Here is a 20660-nt window from a genome sequence, read left to right as displayed (position 1 = left end):
TTATGTTCTATAACAATTAGTATTCTCAGTAATAACAATTAGTATTTTAAATAATAATGTTTTTTGTTCTCAATTAGTATTCTCATTTAAATTCTGTAGCTACTGATTACCCCAAGGATTAAATATATACTCTTCTATTAGGGATTTGAAATCCTTCACAACTGGGCTATGGCCAACCTTTTCAGTCTTTTTATACATTACTCTCTTTCTCATTCTTTTTTTTAACATTTTATTTGTTTTTCCAACTACATGCAATGGTAGTTTTTAACCAAACATTTTTTTTGCGGAGTTTTGAGTTTTTCAATTTTACTCCCTCCTCTCTTCCCTCCCCACTCTCCCTGACAGAAAGCAATCTGATAGAAGCTCTACATATATAACCACATTAAACATAGCTCGATATTGATCATATTTGACAGAAGAATCAGATCCAAATGGAAGAAAACATTAGAAAGAGAAAAATGACATAATGCATAAGACAACTTTTAAAAATTGAAGATAAATAAGCTTTGGTCTTCATTTCAGTTCCACAGTTCCTTCTCTGGGTATGAATGGTATTTTCCATCACCAGTCTTTCAAAATTGTCTTTGATTGCTTTCTGTGGGGGGTGAGAAGCAAGATTAGGGGGAAACTGTAAAATCCACAAAGAAAGAAAGGAAGGAAGGAAGGAAGGAAGGAAGGAAGGAAGGAAGAAAGAAAGAAAGAAAGAAAGAAAGAAAGAAAGAAAGAAAGAAAGAAAGAAAGAAAGAAAGAAAGAAAGACTCAAAAAAGATAGTGATTGTTAATTTTAAAAATTGTCTTCGATTATTGTATTGCTGAAATGATCAAGTCCATCATGGTGGGTCATCACCGCATGTTGTTAGTGGGTACAGTGTTCTTCAGGTTCTGCTCATTTCACTCAACATCAATTCATGCAAGTCTTTTCAGACTTTTCTGAAATGTTTTCCCTCATGATTTCTTAAGTGAACAATAATGTTCCATCATATCCATAAACCAAAGTTTGTTCAGCCATTTCCCAATTAATGGGCATCTCCTCAATTTCCAATTCTTTGTACTACAAAAAACTGCTATGAATATTTTTTGTACATGTGGGATTTTTTACCCTTTTTTCATGGTCTCTTCTGGATAAAAACCAAGTAATGGTATTGCTGGATCAAATGTATATACATTTTTAATGTCCTTTATACATAATTCCAAATTAATCTCCAGAATCCCTCTCACATTCTTAAGGTTCTGCCAAAATGCTTTCCTTTGGGTTCCTCCTTTTTCTGTGCCTTTCCAAAATCTGTCTTCCAGGCCTGGGATATACTCCACTCCCTCCTCACCTCTGCCTGTTTTAGTAAAACCCCTAATTTCCTTTAAGATTCAGCTCAAGTATCTCCTTCTACATTGAAGCCCTTCATAGTACCTGTAACTACTACTGGCTTCCTCTCCCCTCAGTTTAAAATAAATTATCATGTATTTATTTTATATATACAGATGTATATTTTTTCTTCCCTGAAAAAAAACAACATAAATTTCTGAAAGTCAGAGACTATAATTTCTGTTTTTGTTTCCCATTCCTGGCACATAATAGCTGCTTAATAAATGCTAAATGATAGGGGCAGCTAGGTGGCACAGTGGATAGAGCACCAGCCCTGGAGTCAGGAGGACTTGAGTTCAAAATGACCTAACACTTAATAATTACCCAACTGTGTAATCTTGGGCAAGTCACTTAACCTCATTGCCTTGCAAAAAAACAAAAAAAAGATGCTAAATAATTGAAATTTTGATGGTATAAAAAGAGAATTGATGATTCTTGAAAAAAAGCTTTCTGTTGTCCAACTAAAAATTTGTGTTGCAGTGTCACTTTCTATTGCACTAAAATAAATTAAAAAATTAAATACTAAGCATAGTTTTACTGAAAAAATTTATGAGATCTTAATCTTGAAATAATACCATAAATGTTTTATGGAAGGAAAATTAGATAAATATCATTCACACAGCAAATTTTTATTTCAGTTATATTTGTGTCCAAGAGCTAAAAAGTTATAGCAAATCTAACAAAATATAAAGTAATATTGTATCCATAAAGGTAACTTTCACTGTAATAGCAAAAATAATCTGCTTATGGATGCTTTGAAGTTTTATAAAGGAGTTAGATGCAGCATAAACTGAACTGAGAGTCAAAAGACCAGAGTTTAAATCTTGACTTTTCAAACTTATGTGATCAGTAACAAAGTTTCTGAGCATGATTTTCTTCAACTGAAAAATGATGAAATTGGACCAAATCATCACTAAGGTCCTGCCCAGATTTAAAAAACCTAATTATTCTATGATTGAATCTATGAATTTAATGAATTCTATGTTTGATGTGGATCACCTAAAGTTCTATTTAATTTTACAAAGATTTTTAAAATTCCTACAATATTCGGGAATTGCACTAGGTGCTGGGTGTTCTAGGAAACTTAGGAAGATACCCTAAGTATAGGTACTGTGATGGCAAATAGGCACATGTAAGAGGGTTATTTTTTTTAAATCAGTTTATCTAATTTATAAGGATTCAGTTGCTGAATATAAATTAAATATATAGGTCTCATTCACCTAAACACCATGACCTTGTTTCTCTTTTTCTCCATGGATAGGACACTCATGTTGTGGCAGATAGGCTTCATGGAATGAGCAATCTGCCAATTCAGAGAAGGCATCACTCCCCTTTTTGCAATGAAAAATTTATTTAAAAATTGTATTTGTCCTAGGGTAATCAGATATCATATCACCGGTGTAAAGCCTTCCATTTTGCATGAAATAAAGAAGCTTTGATGCTCTAGCAGCTGCCTAATTGGGAGAAGGCTTTCATCTCTCAACATTCTTCAACTCCCATTGGATTCATATTTCATATTCCTGACAGTTCTAGAGACTGGGAACTTGAACTTTGAAATTCTATCCACATTATCTTTTAGGGACTTTACCTTTGAAATCCTACCCCTTCTCCCTCAGATCTACATCCTTCCTTGTAACATATAGATATGACCATAATCTACCTCATTGATGTACAAAGATAAAAATGAAAAGGATCTGCTTATTGTACTGCAGAAATGAACAAGTCCATCATGGCTGACCATCACCCCATATTGTTGTTGATGTGTACAATGTGGGTTCTTACCTTGATGAGTTCATAGATATACTGCATAATGGAATATTCTCAGCTCATAAAGTAAAATGATTTATATTATCTACTACTCCTTCTCTACTGCACCTTCCTCGAAAAAAAGATCAAGCTTCAATGAAGAATGCTTTGAAGGACTGAACTTTGATGGATGTCATTATTTTATAGATTTTGATCACCTTCTTCCTGACCCTCACATTGAAGAATTCTAATCCCTACATAAGCTTTGCTCTCTTTCCCCTCATCACTTACTATAATTGCTTTTCACTGGATGGTCACCAGGCTTCCTGAGTGGCATCCCCAGAACTCTGTTACTGGTATTCATGGATCATGATTTCATTAGGTTTGCTGAGCATTGGAACAATTCACATGGTGGGGTAATTTATATTAACTCCTAAAATCAAAAAGAAGTTTTATCTCTTAACCTAAAGAAAATCAAGTAAAAAAAATATACTGAAGAGTGTGACTATGCCAGTCATTGCCCTTAGTGTACTGTTTATTGACTTACATTTGTCTCATTCTGGTTTAGTTGGTTCTAAACATCCAGTGGTTAAAACAACATTGTCTCAGTATGAAATGTATTTTTATATTATCCAGAGTAGAAAAATTTCAATCCATAGTCTCCCACTTGGTACAAAAACAAAAATAAATCCTCATAATTTCTTCTTGATATACATATCTTCAGATATGCTAGAACTAGAATGGAGAAGTCATTTCTTCTTCTTCCCCTTTTCTTAACACTCATTTACTAATCTTGGAGGATCTTTTGATACTTTTGTTCCAAGTTAAGTGAATATGACCACACCAAATAACCTACCCAAACATACCAAGTCTATACCAGGAGAAAAACTTTTTTTTTCCATTCTAGTGTGGGGAAGACTATATTTTGAGAATCAGAAGTAAAAGGGTGAGAAAAGTTCATAAGAAAGGGATTGAAGGTTCTTACCCAGGGTCTGTGGACTTTATTTCAAATATTTTTAAAATTACATTTCAATATAGTTGTTTTCCTTTGTGAGCATGCATATTTTATTTTATGCATTGAAAAACATTATTCTGGGAAAGGGTCCATAAGTCCCACCAAATTACCAAGGGGATTCATGACACAAAAAAGTAAAAGTACCTCTAAAATAGATTATAAGGTCCCTTCTCAGTATAAAATTACATTATTTCATCTTCTTACGTTTACTCTGGAATAGAACTAAACAATTATATCAGATGAAGAACTCTCCTAATTAGACAAGTCCTATCTTCTTCATTTAAAAAAAATTGTTTTACAGTTATTAAATATTGTATTGAATTAAGTAGACCAAAAAGTAAAGGTATTAATAAATAAAGCCTAATTCAATTGGAAAATTAGGAAGGAATAAAAAAGGATAAACAAGTAAAAATTTAAAAAATTAAAAATTGTTAACAATGCTATTTTGTATTTTATATTGCCACTGTTCACAAATAAAATGCCTTTCCCCCTCCTTTCCACCAACTGTCTTCCTAAATGTCCCATTTTCCCTTAGTAACTTCTAGTGTTTCTAAATCCCCACTGACCGGTGTTTGATTGCAGCCAATTTCTTTTCTTTATCTCAGTGGAATTGGGAAACAGATGGTGATCATCCCTAATATTTTAGTCCTTTTTATATTTTTGAAGTGCATAATATAAACATATTACTGGCTGATATAGCACTGTGCCCTAATGTATCTAGAAATGAGAAAAAAAATGATCTACTAAAGAAAAATTTCCAAGTTTCTGGAGGATTCCAAAGATTCCAAAGTTTTTAACTCTTACTGTGCTTTATTGAAATGAATTAGTCATTTTAAACTTTGTTGACCTTTTGCTTCCTGAATTTATTGATGATCAATTAGAAGCACATTGGTAGTACAGTGCTTAGAGTCCTTGACCTAGAGGGAGGAAGACATGAGTTCAAATACAAATCCAGATATTTATTTATTTTTTTAATTTATTTTTATTAAAGATATTATTTGAGTTTTACAATTTTCCCCCCAATCTTGCTTCCCTCCCCCCCCCATGGAAAGCACTCTGTCAGTCTACTTTGTTTCCATGTTGTACCTTGATCCAAATTGGATGTGATGAGAGAGAAATCATATCCTTAAAGAAGAGAAGTCTCAGAGGTAACAAGATCAGACAATAAGATATCTGTTTTTTTTCCTAAATTAAAGGGAATAGTCCTTGTACTTTGTTCAAATTCCACAGCTCCTTATCTGAGTACAGATGGTATTCTCCATTGCAGAGAGCCCCCAAATTGTCCCTGATTGTTGCATTGATGGAATGAGCAAGTCCTTCAAGGTTGAACATCACTCCCACGTTGCTGTTAAGATGTACAGTGTTTTTCTGCTTCTGCTCATCTCACTCAGCATCAGTTCATGTAAATCCCTCCAGGCTTCCCTGAAATCCTGTCCCTCCTGGTTTCTAATAGAATAGTGTTCCATGACATACATATACCACAGTTTGCTAAGCCATTCCCCAATTGAAGGACATTTACTGGATTTCCAATTCTTTGCCACCACAAACAGGGCTGCTATAAATATTTTTGTACAAGTAATGTTTTTACCCTTTTTCCTCATCTCTTCAGGGTATAGACCCAGTAGTGGTATTGCTGGGTCAAAGGGTATGCACATTTTTGTTGCCCTTTGGGCATAGTTCCAAATAGCTCTCCAGAAGGGTTGGATTAGTTCACAGCTCACCAACAGTGTAATAGTGTCCCAGATTTCCAACAATCCTTCCAACAATGATCATTATCCTTCCTGGTCATATTGGCCAATCTGAGGTGTGAGGTGGTACCTCAGAGAAGCTTTAATTTGCATTTCTCTAATAATTAATGTGAATCTAGATATTTATAGACATCTTCAACCACACCTTATATGTTTCCATACACTAATCCTTTGTCATGATGTTATCCACCATCAGGTATAAAAGACTGCATCTTCTTATTCCACAATTTGCCAACAGTTTGCTTTAAAACTGTGATTTCAATCAAATGCAGGCTTTAACCAAACTAATATATATGTGTGTGTGTGTGTGTGTGTGTGTGTGTGTGTGTGTGTGTGTGTGTGTGTATATATATATATATATATATATATATATATATATATATATATATGAGAGTTATAAGAGTTGGTGGAGGGAATAAGGAGTTGAAGTCGAGTACTTGCAAACGTGAAAGAGCAAGTTCCTTAGGAGTGATATTTTATTGTGAGAAGGTCCCTTAAGGAACCTAATGTTCTAAAATTCCAAGAGTTTTATTTGCTTTATTTTTTCACAGTCACATGGATAGATCTAGATACTGAAAATGGAATTCCTGCCACAGGCAATCTTTGAGCCTGCCCCTTCCTGAAAGCCTTCTGATAATGTTAAAAAAAATTTTTTTCCAGTGCCTAGGGACTTAGATGCACAAGTCATTTGTAATCTAGTATCTATGGATTTGTGTTTATAGGCAATGTGTATACAGTATCTGAAAACAATGCTTTCATAGGAACTCTATTGCCATGGGCTTTGCATTATTTACTGATGTTTATCAGCTATAAACAAGGACACATAATTACAATATGATTCCTAATTCTCGGAAAATGTTTTAATCAATTTACATTTATTCATTCTAAATTAAATAGCAGGATAAATTCTATTATTATTTTTCAAGCAGCCAAAAGCAGGCATCCTCTACTGAATGATGAAAGTTATGGGAAATACTTTGGTTTGTCACTAGATGGTTGGGACTTAAAAATATGTATGTTAATCTTAGGCAAGAATGCTTGAGACTATTTGATAGTGTCTCACTCTCTCCCCTTCTCCACTCTTCTCACCACCACCTTATGAGCTTAAGAGGTTGATATTATTGTGACAATATGTTGGCTAAATCTACTTCAGTTGGTCAAATGTTTTGCAGAAATGGTCATAGTGGGGGTGGCTAGGTGGCATAGTGGATAAAGCACCGGCCCTGGAGTCAGGAATACCTGGGTTCAAATCCGGTCTCAGACACTTAATAATTACCTAGCTGTGTGGCCTTGGGCAAGCCACTTAACCCCATTTGCCTTCCAAAAAAAACCTTAAAAAAAAAAGAAAGAAATGGTCATAGTGGTCATACCACTAAATATTGTAAACCAGAATGTATTGTTAATGACTTAGCATTAACTTCTCCAAGAAAGGATGCTGCTAAATAAATGAATTCAAAGGGGTGGCTAGGTGGCTAGGTGGCGCAGTGGATAAAGCACTGGCCCTGGAGTCAGGAGTACCTGAGTTCAAATCTGGTCTCAGACACTTAACAATTACCTAGCTGTGTGGCCTTGGGCAAGCCACTTAACCCCATTTGCCTTGCAAAAAAAAAAAAAACCTAAAAAAAATGAATTCAAGAACACCTCTTTTTCCTATCATCTTTTAGCTAGGTACAAACAACAAAAAGATGTATTTTAAATTGTAAACAAAAGCCTCTGTAGTAGTCTTGCTTTTTAAAAGCTGTTTGGTCACATCTTTTTCTCTGGCAACCTAAAGTACCCATACTTGTTCCTTCTCACTTCAAGTGAAAAAGTGAAGTGCCAATGAAATGAATAAAAGGAATTTTCCTAGGTGCCTCAAAGGTTCAAGGAAACTCAGAATATAGATAGAGTCTGAGAAAAATGCAACAGTAGAATTTTAAGTACAATTTGTGGACTGGTCCTCAAATTTTTCTCATCAGTTTTTCTCTTTTAGAAAGAGACCACATATTAGGAGACCAGTGGTATCATAGAAAGCGATCCAGACAGAATATTAAATTCTAATCCAGATTCTACCACAGTATGACCTTAGACAAGCCATTTTACTTTGGTCACTTAGCTTTCTTCTATAGAGAATAAGGAAACAGTGGCTTTAAGTGGTCCCTTTGAACTCTAATATGCTATGATTCAGTTTTAAGTACTACTGTGATTCATAACTTTATAGACTTTACATTTTCTACTGAATCATTTTCCTTTCTTCTATAATAATGGGTTGTAGTAGTTTTGTTTCTTAAAATGAAAAAAAATTATAAACTAAAGATTTAATCATTGAAGGTCATAGCAAACCAAGTACAGAAGTTTTAAACTATGTGTTTTAGTCTAACTTCTGCTACCAAGTTTTTTTTGAGATCATGTAATTGAGACTAAATCAAATTACAATATTTTGTTTAATACTCTATTATCCATAGTTGTGTGATGCTGCTTACCATAATATTAGATACTTGATAGATCCATAACAGTCACCTGGGCATCATAGACAATCAATAAGCATTTATTAAGTATCTGTTCTGTTTTAAGTATGCTTACATAGATACAAAAGTGAGGCACTTTCTGCCCTTGAGGAACTCACATTGTATTAGGAAGATAAAGGATGTTCACAGACAAAGTAAATAAAGGATATATGCAAAATAAATTTACACAGTGTTTGGGGAAAGGAGGGGACCAGGAAAGACCCCTTTGAAAGAAATGGAATTCAAACTGGGACTTGAAGGAAGCTAAGGCTTCCCAAGGACAAAGATGAAGAAAGATGACATTCTATCCAGGCATGGGTAGGTGATAGCTTTTACAATGAAAGGCACAGTAGATAGAATATTGTATATAGGGAATGCAAGCAGGGCAGTAGACTATAGAATACATGAAGGGGGATAAAGTTTAAATCAGATTAGAAAAATTGACTAATGCCTGATTGCAAAGGATTTCAGGTGCCAAATGGAAGAGTTTATAGTTTAGCCTAATAACAATGAGGAGCTATTAATGCTTCTTGAGCAGAGAAGTAATAGGAACCAATCTGTACTCTAGAAATTTCAACATGGTCACTGTGGGGAAAACAAGTTGGAAAGAGGAAAGAGATTGGATTCAGAGAGACCAGACAGGAGGCTGTTGCAATAGTCCAGATGACAGAAGATGAAGAACAGGAGTAGGATTATTGTGGTATGAGTAGAGTAAAGGGATGAAATCTGAGAGATGTTGAGGAGGTAAAATGGGATGGGTACTGGCAGTTGATCAGGGATGGGAATGTGTGAGATAGAAAAGACAAGATAGCCCACGTTGCACCTGGGTGCTGGAAAAAATGGTGTGTTAGGAAGCTGTTAGTTTTTAGGGAAAAAAGTAATGAATTCTATTTTGCACATGTTGAATTTCAGATATCTTCATATATTCAACATGCCTTCTATGTCCAGGTAGAAATGTTAAACTAGACGTTATGGGGGAGGGAGCTAAGAGATTAGAGTTTAGAAGAGATAGGGGTTAAGTTTGTAGATTTGGGAGTCATTTGCCTAGATGATAAGGGAATCCATGAAAATTAGTGAAATCAACATAGAGTGTGTAAAAGGACAAAAGGAGAATTCCAGAATTTTAGATCTGAAAAAGAGCATAAAAGATAACAGCAATTGAGTAAAGCAACAGCCTCAGTGAGGTAAATTGATTAGCCTCAGGTCAAACAGATAATTCATGTCAGGTCTGGGATTCAAATCCATATTTTCAGTCCAAATTCAATGCTCTTTTCATTCTTCCCCCACAGATATTTTTTATAATATGAATAAGACATATTATTTTGGAGATGTCTTACTTTCAATATTTACATACAGTCTGATTCATCAAGTTAGAATTGGGGAATGGTCACAGAACTTTTGTTTCCTTTCTTTGTATATCCTCATAGGATACAATTTATACTACTCAGGGCCTTCAAGATCTCTGGAAGTATTACAAACTCTAGGAATATTAAAATAAACTTTGTACTGAATCCAGTATGTTACATTGTGGATGGACATGAGAATGCTATGTTATCGCTAAGGTCTAAAATTAAGGTTTTTTTTTTTCTCCTAAAGGACTTTGTTATTATGTTCCTGCATCACCTTGCAACCATCTCCCTGATTACTTTTTCGTATGTCAACAATATGGCCCGAGTAGGGACCCTGGTCATGTGTCTCCATGACGCAGCTGATGCCCTGCTGGAGGTAAGAACTCTTGGATGTCTTTTAACATTGGAAAGACCATAAGTCAGTAAGCCTTCCATGCAAGCCATAGTTATCCTGTGTTCTCTTAAGCTGGCATTTTGGAGAATGTTGTAATTACAAGTAATTCTTGCTTTGAAACTTCAGAGCATTTTCTGATCAACTTAAATAAATGCATCGCTAATTTAGAGAATAAAAAGCTTTATTCAAGAAATCTTTTATCATGGTAGAGTTCTTTATTAAAAGTATAATGAAACTTTTTTTTACTATTCCATACTTGCTATTAAAAGATATTGTAATGGGAAAATCATAATTATGATTTCCTACTCATAATTTTTTATGATTCTTTTCATAATTGACTAGGCTTTCTTTCCTTTAATATAACAATGCATTAGAAATTGTAATGCTCCCACAGTCCTTTTCTTTCTCAATCACCTTTCTATCAGTTTTTTAGGGTGGTGCTGAACATGGAAATGGCTATATAATGGTTGTAGTTCTTATTATCAATTCAAATATCAGCTTCTAGTATTCAGAGAATAATGTATACTCAGGCAGCAAATTATTTGTGAATACTGGAAATAAAGCACCCCCAGAGTAGTATGTCCTATTAATATTATGAAAAACACTTCTAAGGATATTAGTTTATAACTCACACACATACCACACTAATATCCCTTGGATATTCACAATGGTAAATAAAAATAATCTGGTGGAGGTTTTTTTTTTTTTCCCCAAAGCATGGTAATATCTACTGCATAATTCCTAGGATCACAGATTTAGGAAGGAACCTCAGTGACCCTCTAACCCATCTCCTTATTTTGCAAATAAAAGAACTGGGATTCAAAGGACAAATTGTCCAAGGTTGAATAGGAAGCAAGTAGGACAAATGGGATTTGAACTCTCCAAATTCAACACTCTTGCTGCTTAACATGCTGCCTCACAATGTTCAAACGTAATTCCTAGTTCTTAATTCTTAGAGTATAGACTCAATTTGTTTTATTAGCTAATTATATAAGTAATTTTTACCATGATATTGAAGGTTTCCTAACAAAAATAATCAATGTACCTCAGTACAGATTTCAGTTAGATAGTACAGTTTACCTTAGAATTTATTTTAATGAATTCCTACTAGCTGTAGTAGAATGAATGCTATAGAAAGTGGTCCCCAAATGGTATTAGGTGCTTAAATTATATCAAATACATAAAACATAAATATATAATACATAAAATGTTTAATATACAAATATATAATACATAAAATAATACAGAGATTAAATTCCAGGGAATAACTCCTCAATAGACAAGTATTTCAGAACTTTAAAAATATAACATGCTTTAGTAAAGAATTTGAGCTAAAAGATGATTTGTGGTCCAAGGAAAAGAGTGTTGGAATTGGAGTCAGAAGGTTAAAGTTTAAATCATATATCTGATGCTTATTGTCAGTCTTGGTAAAGTTCACTCGCCCTCCTTAGGAATTGGTTTCCTATTTGTAAAAATCAGAGAATTGGACTGGATGACCTCTAAAGTTCCTTTTAGCACTAGATTTTTAATTTATAAAATACAATTCGTTCTTATAAGATAGATATCCATGTTGATAATTGTGTTGGATAATAATCCAAAATAAAATATATTCATAATAATGTTTTACAAAGGGAGAAATAAACCTAAGCTCATTTCTTTTTAAATCAGTCAATATTTGGTTAAAGTCTAAGTACCTTTGGAGAAATCAAGCAGTAACCTGCAGCCTTGAAACCCTCTTTATGCAATCTTCTGTTTTCATCCAGGAAAAAAAAAAGATAGCATGAAGTTAAATACTGTCTAAAAAAGAAATAGACTTCATGATTAGCATGGGCATCAGACATAGAAAAAGGCACTTTAGAAAATCAAGTTGTTTCATAAGACATGAGAGATTCTGTGTTTTGATTAGGTCAGAAATAAGCAGGAAGTTGCCTTTTTATTTTTTCAATCAATTTAAAGAATTCTAATTCTCATTCTATTAGAACAGAAAGAAACTCATTCAACAAATCTGTAGTTCATTTGCTAAGATGCTGTTTTGTTAATAAAAATTTCCTTTGGCCTATGAAGTTTTCTCATCCCTTTTGCATTTAACTCAAAGCTGAGAAATTATAGAATTTTAAAGTACTGGAGTTAAAAATAAATGCTGTACATTGCATTTGTTTGCCATCCCATGTAAATGCTATCAACAAGCCTATGAGCAGGGATTCAACTAATGGTAGCTCTCTTCAAAATGGAGGATGATATCATAAGCTTGTTGGTACCTTGGATTTATAGCCCTTCATTCACATTCCTGAAGACCTCTTTGTAAGATGTAGGAGTGTGTCTTAAAGGTACTATTCATTATCCCCGATGCCTCACCACTTTTTTTTCAATTTTTTAAAAAAAATTATTTATTTTGAATTTTGCAATTTTTCCCCTAATCTCACTTCCTTCCCCCCCACAAAAGGCAGTTAGTCTTTACACTTATATATACACTTTATATATACACTTATCTAAGCTGAATGTGCTGAGAGAGAAATCATATCCTTAAGAGAAAAACATAAGATATAAGAGATAGCAAAATTGCATAATAAGATAGCAGGTTTTTTTAATTAAAGGTAATAGTCTTTGGTCTTTACTTAAACTTCACAATTCTTTCTCTGGATACAGATGGTATTCTCCATTGCAGATACCCCAAAATTGTGCCTGATTGTTGCACTGATGGAATGAACAAATCCATTAAGGTTGATCACCACCCTCATGTTGCTCTTAGGGTGTACAGTGTTCTTTTGGTTCTGCTTATCTCACTCAGCATCAATTCATGCAAATCCTTCCAGGCTTCCCTGAATTCCTGTCCCTCCTGGTTTCTAATAGAATAGTAGTGTTCCATCACATACATATACCACAGTTTATTAAGCCATTCCCCAATTGATGGACATTCAATCAATTTCCAATTCTTTGCCAACACAAACAGAACTGCTATGAATATTTTTCACAACTCACCACTTAAAATTTTTTTTAATTTTATTTAAGGCAATGGGGTTAAGTGACTTGCCCAAGGTCACACAGCTAGGCAATTATTATGTGTCTGAGGCTGGATTTGAACTCAGGTCCTACTGACTCCAGGGTTGGTGCTCTATTCACTATACCACCTAGCTGCCCATTTTTATCACTTTTGAAATATTTAATGATTTAGAAGCAACTGATTTACAGTACCTATAAAACAAGATTTTGTGCTGCTAGGCTCTTAGATATAAATGACCCCACTCTCAAGTTTACATACATATATACACACACACTATACATATATCAATATATATATATATGTGTGTAGATATACACATACATACATGTAAGTGTTTATGTATCTCTGCATATATATATATATATTTATGTGTGTAGGTTTTATCTAAATATTTGAAGAGGCAGAGAATTTTAATAACTGATGGGATCAGACAAGGCTTCACAAATAAGGTAGCACCTGAGCCTTGAAATAAAATATGAATTTTTGAGAAGTCAACATGAGAAGAGAATGCATTTTATGCTTTTGTAAAAATAAGCAGGAGGCATAGGTGGTGCAGTGGATAGAGCACTGATCCTAGAGTCAAGAGGACTGAGTTCAAATTTGACCTCAGATACTTAATAATTACCTAGCTGGGTGACCTTGGGAAAAATCACTTAACCCCATTGCCTTGCAAAAAAACAAAACAAAAAATATGCAGGAGGGAAGTAGACTCTTTGGATAATAGTAGTTTAATCTAGATCACTGATGAATTTTTCACAAAATTAGCGAGTTTAAGAAATGAGAGATTAAGGCATCTATATCATCTCCATGTGTAGGACTGACTTGCAGATTGAAAAGGTCTCTAAAATCACATTATTAAATTATTTGAGTGCATCTCACCAATAGTCACTTTCATCATTGGCAAGTCTTCCTTCTAGAAGGAAATAATGTTGTAGTTAATTTACCAAGTTTGTTGACTTGTGAGTCATTGAAATGACAAAATCTTGCCTTTTTTATTTTTTGTTTCAGAGTTTATGATAAGAAATCAGGAAGTATAGGTCCAGACTATAATCACTGTAGCTTTAAAAAGAACAAACAAAAGTTTAAATACAAATTGGAAGGGATAGTAAAGCCCAAAGATTCTAGATAGTGTTGGATAACTTCAGTACTTGGATCCCCATTATTATTTAATGGGATTATCCATCATCTTTGATGCCATAAAGCAATAATGTCATACATTGTCATGTTAGCAAGAGGCTCCCCCTTGACCCTGTCTTAACTCAACCTTATTGTTGAACTTTTTCTGTGTGGCAGAATATGTTAAATTTGAATCAATCAGTATATTCATTTATGATGACTGATTTATCTTGTTAACCATGGATAGCTTATAAATATTGATGTCTGACACTTCAAATCCATCTGCATTATGATGCAGCTGGTCAGTCGTGGCTTGGGAGAGGTCTATGCATATTGATAGTTAGAGGCTTTTCATTTGCCAGTCGCACTAAATTAATGTCACATCTCTTCTATCTCCAGGCTGCCAAAATGGCAAATTATGCCAAGTTTCAAAAACTGTGTGACCTAATGTTTGTCATGTTTGCAATAGTCTTCATCACCACAAGACTTGGGATATTTCCTCTCTGGTGAGTAAGCCAATCTTATTTCCTGAAATGATTCAATGTTACAAAATAGGCTTAATTAACATCATGGATAGTGATGATCTGATTTGCCTACAAAACTGGACCAAAAATAACAGAAATATGGATTTAAAAGGACATTTAATTTTAAATAGAAGAGGTCCAACTCTTACTAATACTCATCACAAGACAAAATAGGGAAAGGGTGAGATATAGGAAAGCTTTAGGAACATAGGAGGTTTTTGTTCTTGCTAAGAAACCTAAAATCCATTTCAGGAGTCTTAACTACCAAAGTATTATTCTTAAAGCACAGATCTAATCATGATAATTCCCTGTTCAGAATCCTCTATTGCTTCCCATTACCTGCATGATAAAGCACCAATCCACTGGTTGGTATTTAAAGCCTTTCACAATCTGACTAAAGATTACATTTTAACCAGGCTTAACTAGTTGCTCCTTATATATGATATTCCTTCTCCCATCTCCATGATTTTGCATAGATTGTCATCTCGAATCCCTCCTCACCTTTGTCTCATAGAATCCCTACTTTTTTTCAAAGTATACCTCAAGTGACACTTCCTAGATAAGGACTTTTCCTGACTCTCCCCACCTCCAGCCATCAGGGTTTCCCTCTGAAATTACCTTAAATTTATTTGTTTATATATATTTCTCTGTCCAAATAAATAGAGTACTGGCCTCAGAGCCAGGAAGACCTTAGGTTAGTCCCATCTCTGACACATAGTGATTTTATGACATTCAATATGTCATAAAAAGTATTTGGGAAATATTTAATAAAATAAAAAATATAATTGAATATAGATTAAGTTAATATGTGGTTTTCTGAACCAATAGACTGCCATAGGGATCTTTCTTTATAGGTTAGGGGTTTCATTTCTATTTGAATTTGACATCACCAATCCAGACAACTCTCTAAGATGATAAGTCACAGTAAGTACTGACATTCATTGGTAGAGGGAATGTCCAGGCACAAGAGTTTCCTATATTCATGGCATCACAGATTCAGTCGCTAATCATTTCCCTTTATATTGTCTTTATATTATGTATTTATTTTTATATATAGGTGTTGCTTTTTTTCCCAAAAGAGACTATAGACTTCTTAGGCCATTAAGTGTCAACTATATACCAGTGATTGGGGATTCAAAGAAAGGAAAAAAGAAGACAAAAAACAATCCACCACCTGCCTTCAAGGAGCTCACAGTCTAAAGGGGGATGGGGGAGACAACATACAAACAGCAATGTACCACAAGTTATAGGCAGAACCTATATACAAATAATCAATAGAGGGAAGGAGAAAGTTTCTTGTAGAAAGTGTATTTTAGCAATAACTAGAAGGAAACTGCAAAGCCTAGAAGTGGAGAAAGGGTAGAGACTGTATCCTTTTTATCTTTATTTAGTGATCACGTGGTGCAGTGTCTGGCACATAGTGTTTGATAAATGTGTATTGATTGCTTTCCTTGGAATTGAGAAACAACTTTCCTTCCACTTCTACTCAGTGTTAGGCAGAGCTGAGTTTCCTAGAATGCAGAGTAAGAATGAGTTTTGCAAGAATGAAAAAAATGTTAGTAGTACCTCCTATTTTAGTGACATAAAATCTCTTCCCTGAGTGCTCGCTTAGACCATGTAAAGAATGAGGTCAATATTTGATCAACATTGTACCCACAAGAGAAGTATCATACTACCATACTACCTGAATGCAGCCAAGTTCTGGATAAGCAATATCTAAAGAGAAAGAATTTTATTACATTATTCCAAGAAAGAAACATGTGATATATTTAGTTGGATGGTTAGGAAGCGACATTTTTTTCAGTGTGCTCAGAGATTAGTTATTGGGTGAGTTTTGGTTAAACAGTCTGCTTTCACTTCAGAAAAAAAAATTACAGTAGAATTAGGACTTATTTTAATTTCAATAGCATTTGTCACAGTCGTTTTCCTTCATTTTAGGAAACCATTATTTTACATGCTGAGTTTTTCAATTCTCTGCAGGTCATAGAATTACAGAGTATTATAGATTCAAATAACACAATGGAAAGAGTAAGGATTTTGGAGTCAGATGATTTATTTGTGCTCTTAAGCAAGTCTATGTCTGTCTCTCTCTCTTTTCTCTCTGTCTCTCTATCTGACAATCAAGGTTAGGTGATATGCCCAGTCTAGAATCCCTTCTCAGAATAATATTGACCACATTGCTACTTAAAGGAAATGCTAAATTTCATTCAGAGGTTAGTGAAAATAAAGATGTATTTTTTCCCATTCAAATTCATGGACCCCCTGAAATCCACATACAAACCCCTCAAAGATTTGCGGATTTCAAGTTAAGAACCCTTGCTTTAGAGTATCTGGTCATGGGATCGTATTTTTCTTTGCTTTGAAGTTCTTAAAATATATTTTCTTTTTTCTCCAGAGGTGGAGATAGAGTAGGGATTGTATCCTTTTTGTCTTTATTTAGTGATCACATGGTACAATGTCTAGCACATAGTGTTTGATAAAGGCATATTGATTGCTTTCCTTGAAACTGAGAAACAATTTTCTTTTCCATTTCTACCTAGTGTTAGGCAGAGATGACACAGGATTTATGTATAACTATATCCAATATTTCACTTGATTGATAGATGACTGGTTCTCCCTAAGATTTCCAAACTTCCTACATTATTAACCAGTTCTTGCTTGTTGATCAAAAATAAAGTCAAAGCCACAGTACCACTTGAAGCTAGGTGATACAGTGGATAGAGTGGGAGCCAGGAAGACTCATTTTCCTAAGGTTAAATCTGTCTTTAGACACTTACTAGCTGTGTGACTCTGGGCAAACTTTCTGTTTGTCTCAGTTTCCTAATGTATAAAAATGAGCTGGAGAAGGAAATGTCAAACTACTCCAGTATCATTGACTCTAATGGGGTCATGAGGAGTCAGACATGACTGAAATGACTCAACAATAAAAAGTACTCACTGCTTCCTCTGTCTTCTTAAAGTTGATATTGTCAGCTAAGAAAATCCATGTTTTAATCCAGTTAGTCTGCTTTCTCTCTTTCTTTCTCTTTTCCTTCCTTCCTTTCTCTCTCTCTCTCTCTCTCTCTCTCTCTCTCTCTCTCTCTCTCTCTCTCTCTCTCTCTCTCTCTCTCTCTCTCTGTTTTTGCAAGGCAATGGAGTTAAGTGAGTTGCCCAAGTCACACAACTAAGTAAGTATGAAGTGTCTGATGCTAGATTTGAACTCAGGTCATCCTGACTCCAGACTGGCACTCTATCTACTGAGCTACCTAGCTGTCCCAAAGCTGAGTCTACTTTCTAGCAGAACAAGATTTCTAGCAGAATAGCTGCAGAATAGCTCCTCATTCCTACTGAGCAGGGGAGGGAAGGGGATGGGGAAGATCACCTCAGTATCTGGCTACACACTGAGAATGACCTAGATATACCAGTGAGTTTCATCAAAAGGTAATAAGGACCTGGGAACAGCTAGGTAGCATAATAGATAGAGTAGGAGGACCTGAATTCAAATCTATCCTCAAATCCTTGATACCTAGGTGATCCTGGGTAAGTCACTTAAGCCCAATTGCCACACACACACACACACACACACACACAGTAACAGAAGCCTAAACTAGAGTGATAGCTATGGGCATGCAGAGGAGAGGTATAATTAACAGAAGGAGACAGCTAACTAGTGAAGTGGATGGAGCACTGAACCTGGAGTCAGGAAGACCTGAGTTCAAATATGACCTCAAACATTTATTTGCAAGTGACTATGGGCAAGTTGCTTAATTCACTGGAGAAGGAAATGGCAAACACTCCAGTATCTTTGCCAAGAAAACGCCACGGATAGTATGGTCCACGGGGTCACAATAAGTTGGATGCAATTGAATAACAACAAAGCATTAACAAAATTTGCCACTTTTTGGATGTGACAATTAAGGGAAAAAGTCACAGATAACTCTAAGACTTTAAGTGTAGATGACAGGAGAGAATAGTAGTGCCAGGAATAAAACAAGGGAAGTTTGGAGGAAGCACAAGTTTGAAGGGAAAATTCATGTTTTGTTCCTGACCAAAATGAGCTCATCCATCCCAGCAGGTTCTTCTTCTACCATCATATTAATTTGCATCATACCAATGTTTTGATTTGATTTGACTATCTTCAAGTCTTAGTATAGGGACAATCATAAATTTTAAGCTGTATAATACTTATCTGAATAAATTATTTTTATACCTTTTGTCTTATTATTGGCCTATTAATACTATGCTGAGTATCTTTGTGAGTGAAATATATATGTGGGTGTATAGATATAAATATATATACTTATTATTAATCTATAATTTTTTAATATCTTCATAAGTGGAGTGGATTATATGTGGAGAGGAGGAGCACTTTTTTTAATAAAAGGTTAACTGGAGCTGAAAAGTTATGGGATGCATTTGAACCCAAAACTAAGACCCAAATTCTCTAATTTCTGTTCTACTTTCAAGTACAACCTCTATGGAGCATCTTTCTACTAAACTGTGACATCTCTTTCAAGTCTATACTTTTAGTGTGTCTACACATACACACAAACCATTTAAGGCTATCTCTGCTTCCTTCTATTTTGACCACTTATAATGTAATTCTGGGCACTCTCTTGGTGGTAGTTTAATAAGAAGGAATATTGATTCATTATAATTTATGCTTCATACAAGATTAAAATGTCATCCCTGTAATCATTGCACATTTTATGCTAAAGAGAAAAATCTGATCCTTGCCATTCTGACTCCAAGGTTTGTCTTAGTAATTGCAATTGTGAGAGGCAGCATGATATAGTGGATAGAGTCAGTTTGGGGTCAGGAAGATGTGGGTTCAAGTCTCTGATGACTGGCTACATCCTGGCTTTGTGACCCTGGGCTAATCACTTAACCTCTCATTGCTGCAGGCCACACCCTAAGGCTGGGACTTGCAGAACAGTTATAACTGCTAATCCACTTTGGTGGAGAAGGGTTCCCTTTCAACACTTGTCCTCCAGGAGTACCTGGGAACCATGAAGCCAAAGGTCTAGTATATAATAAGGGTGCTTACTAAGCAAAGAGCATGGAGCTTCCACCAAAAAGCCAGGTTGACTTTTAATCATAATTTTTACTACAACTGGAACTACAACTCCCTGCTACCAGAAAAAAACCCATTGTAGCTGATAGTCTGCGTTCTCCACCTCCATTTAGTTCTCCTGCAGCAGTATTTATGAGCTAACCCATTTGCTGCCAGAACCAGAATGAATGTCCTCCCTCTGAGGTCTCTGCATGTTACCAAGTCCTCTCCTCCAGAGGCTTCAGAGGACTTGGGGATCCTTTCATCTTGACTCTGTTCAAGCATGGCAGTGTTGAGGGTCTTTTTTTGACCTCCCCTTTACTCCTGTCAGCCTCTGTCAAAAGGGGTGAGAGTCAATTGTGTAACTTCAGTGGTGAATTTTATACCATAAATCTATCATTTTCTCTGCTGTGGTTTGGTCAAAAGAATATTAGCTCTCTGAATCTCACCTTCTACAGTGCTACATTCAACAATGTAGGGAAATTAATTGCAAATTTGTACTCTCTAGAGGTCTAGGCAAGATTTTTTTTAAGTTGCTATAGAGCTACCTAGACTATTCAGCTGTCAAACAGACTCTTTAATACAATTTTATACTCTTTGGTGTTTGGGAACCAAAAGAACATATCAAGTTTAGCTTTCTGTCTGACTTGCTTTTTCAGACTGAAGCATTAACCAAAGGAACATTGCAAGTTTGTTTTTCTGAATTACCAGATTAGTCTCAGAGTTCACAAATATATAAGAGCTAAATAGATTTTTTCTCCCAAATCAATTCTAAGAAATTACTCTGAAATTTGTTTTTCTGCTTGTGTTAAATGATATATTTCAAATACAAGGAGCAAAAGCTGAGCTCTTTACACCATTGTGAATTTTGGTATATTTTTTCATAATG

The 20660-nt window shown here is 34.9% G+C and overlaps 1 protein-coding gene across 2 annotated transcripts in view; it reads left to right on the top strand.

The window, feature by feature from the left end:
- Positions 1-20660, top strand: part of CERS6 (ceramide synthase 6) — a 334583-nt gene that overhangs the window by 262456 nt on the left and 51467 nt on the right. For both annotated transcript variants that reach the window (XM_074215783.1, XM_074215782.1), the window contains exons 7-8: positions 9952-10080; positions 14615-14721. In XM_074215783.1, the coding sequence (XP_074071884.1) occupies positions 9952-10080; positions 14615-14721 (236 nt within the window). The remainder of the gene's footprint in view (positions 1-9951; positions 10081-14614; positions 14722-20660) is intronic.

Source organism: Macrotis lagotis, chromosome 1, assembly GCF_037893015.1.
Source record: "Macrotis lagotis isolate mMagLag1 chromosome 1, bilby.v1.9.chrom.fasta, whole genome shotgun sequence".
Taxonomy (NCBI): domain Eukaryota; kingdom Metazoa; phylum Chordata; class Mammalia; order Peramelemorphia; family Peramelidae; genus Macrotis; species Macrotis lagotis.
Note: the sequence above shows the minus strand (reverse complement) of the source record. Positions and strands in the feature narration are given on the sequence as shown.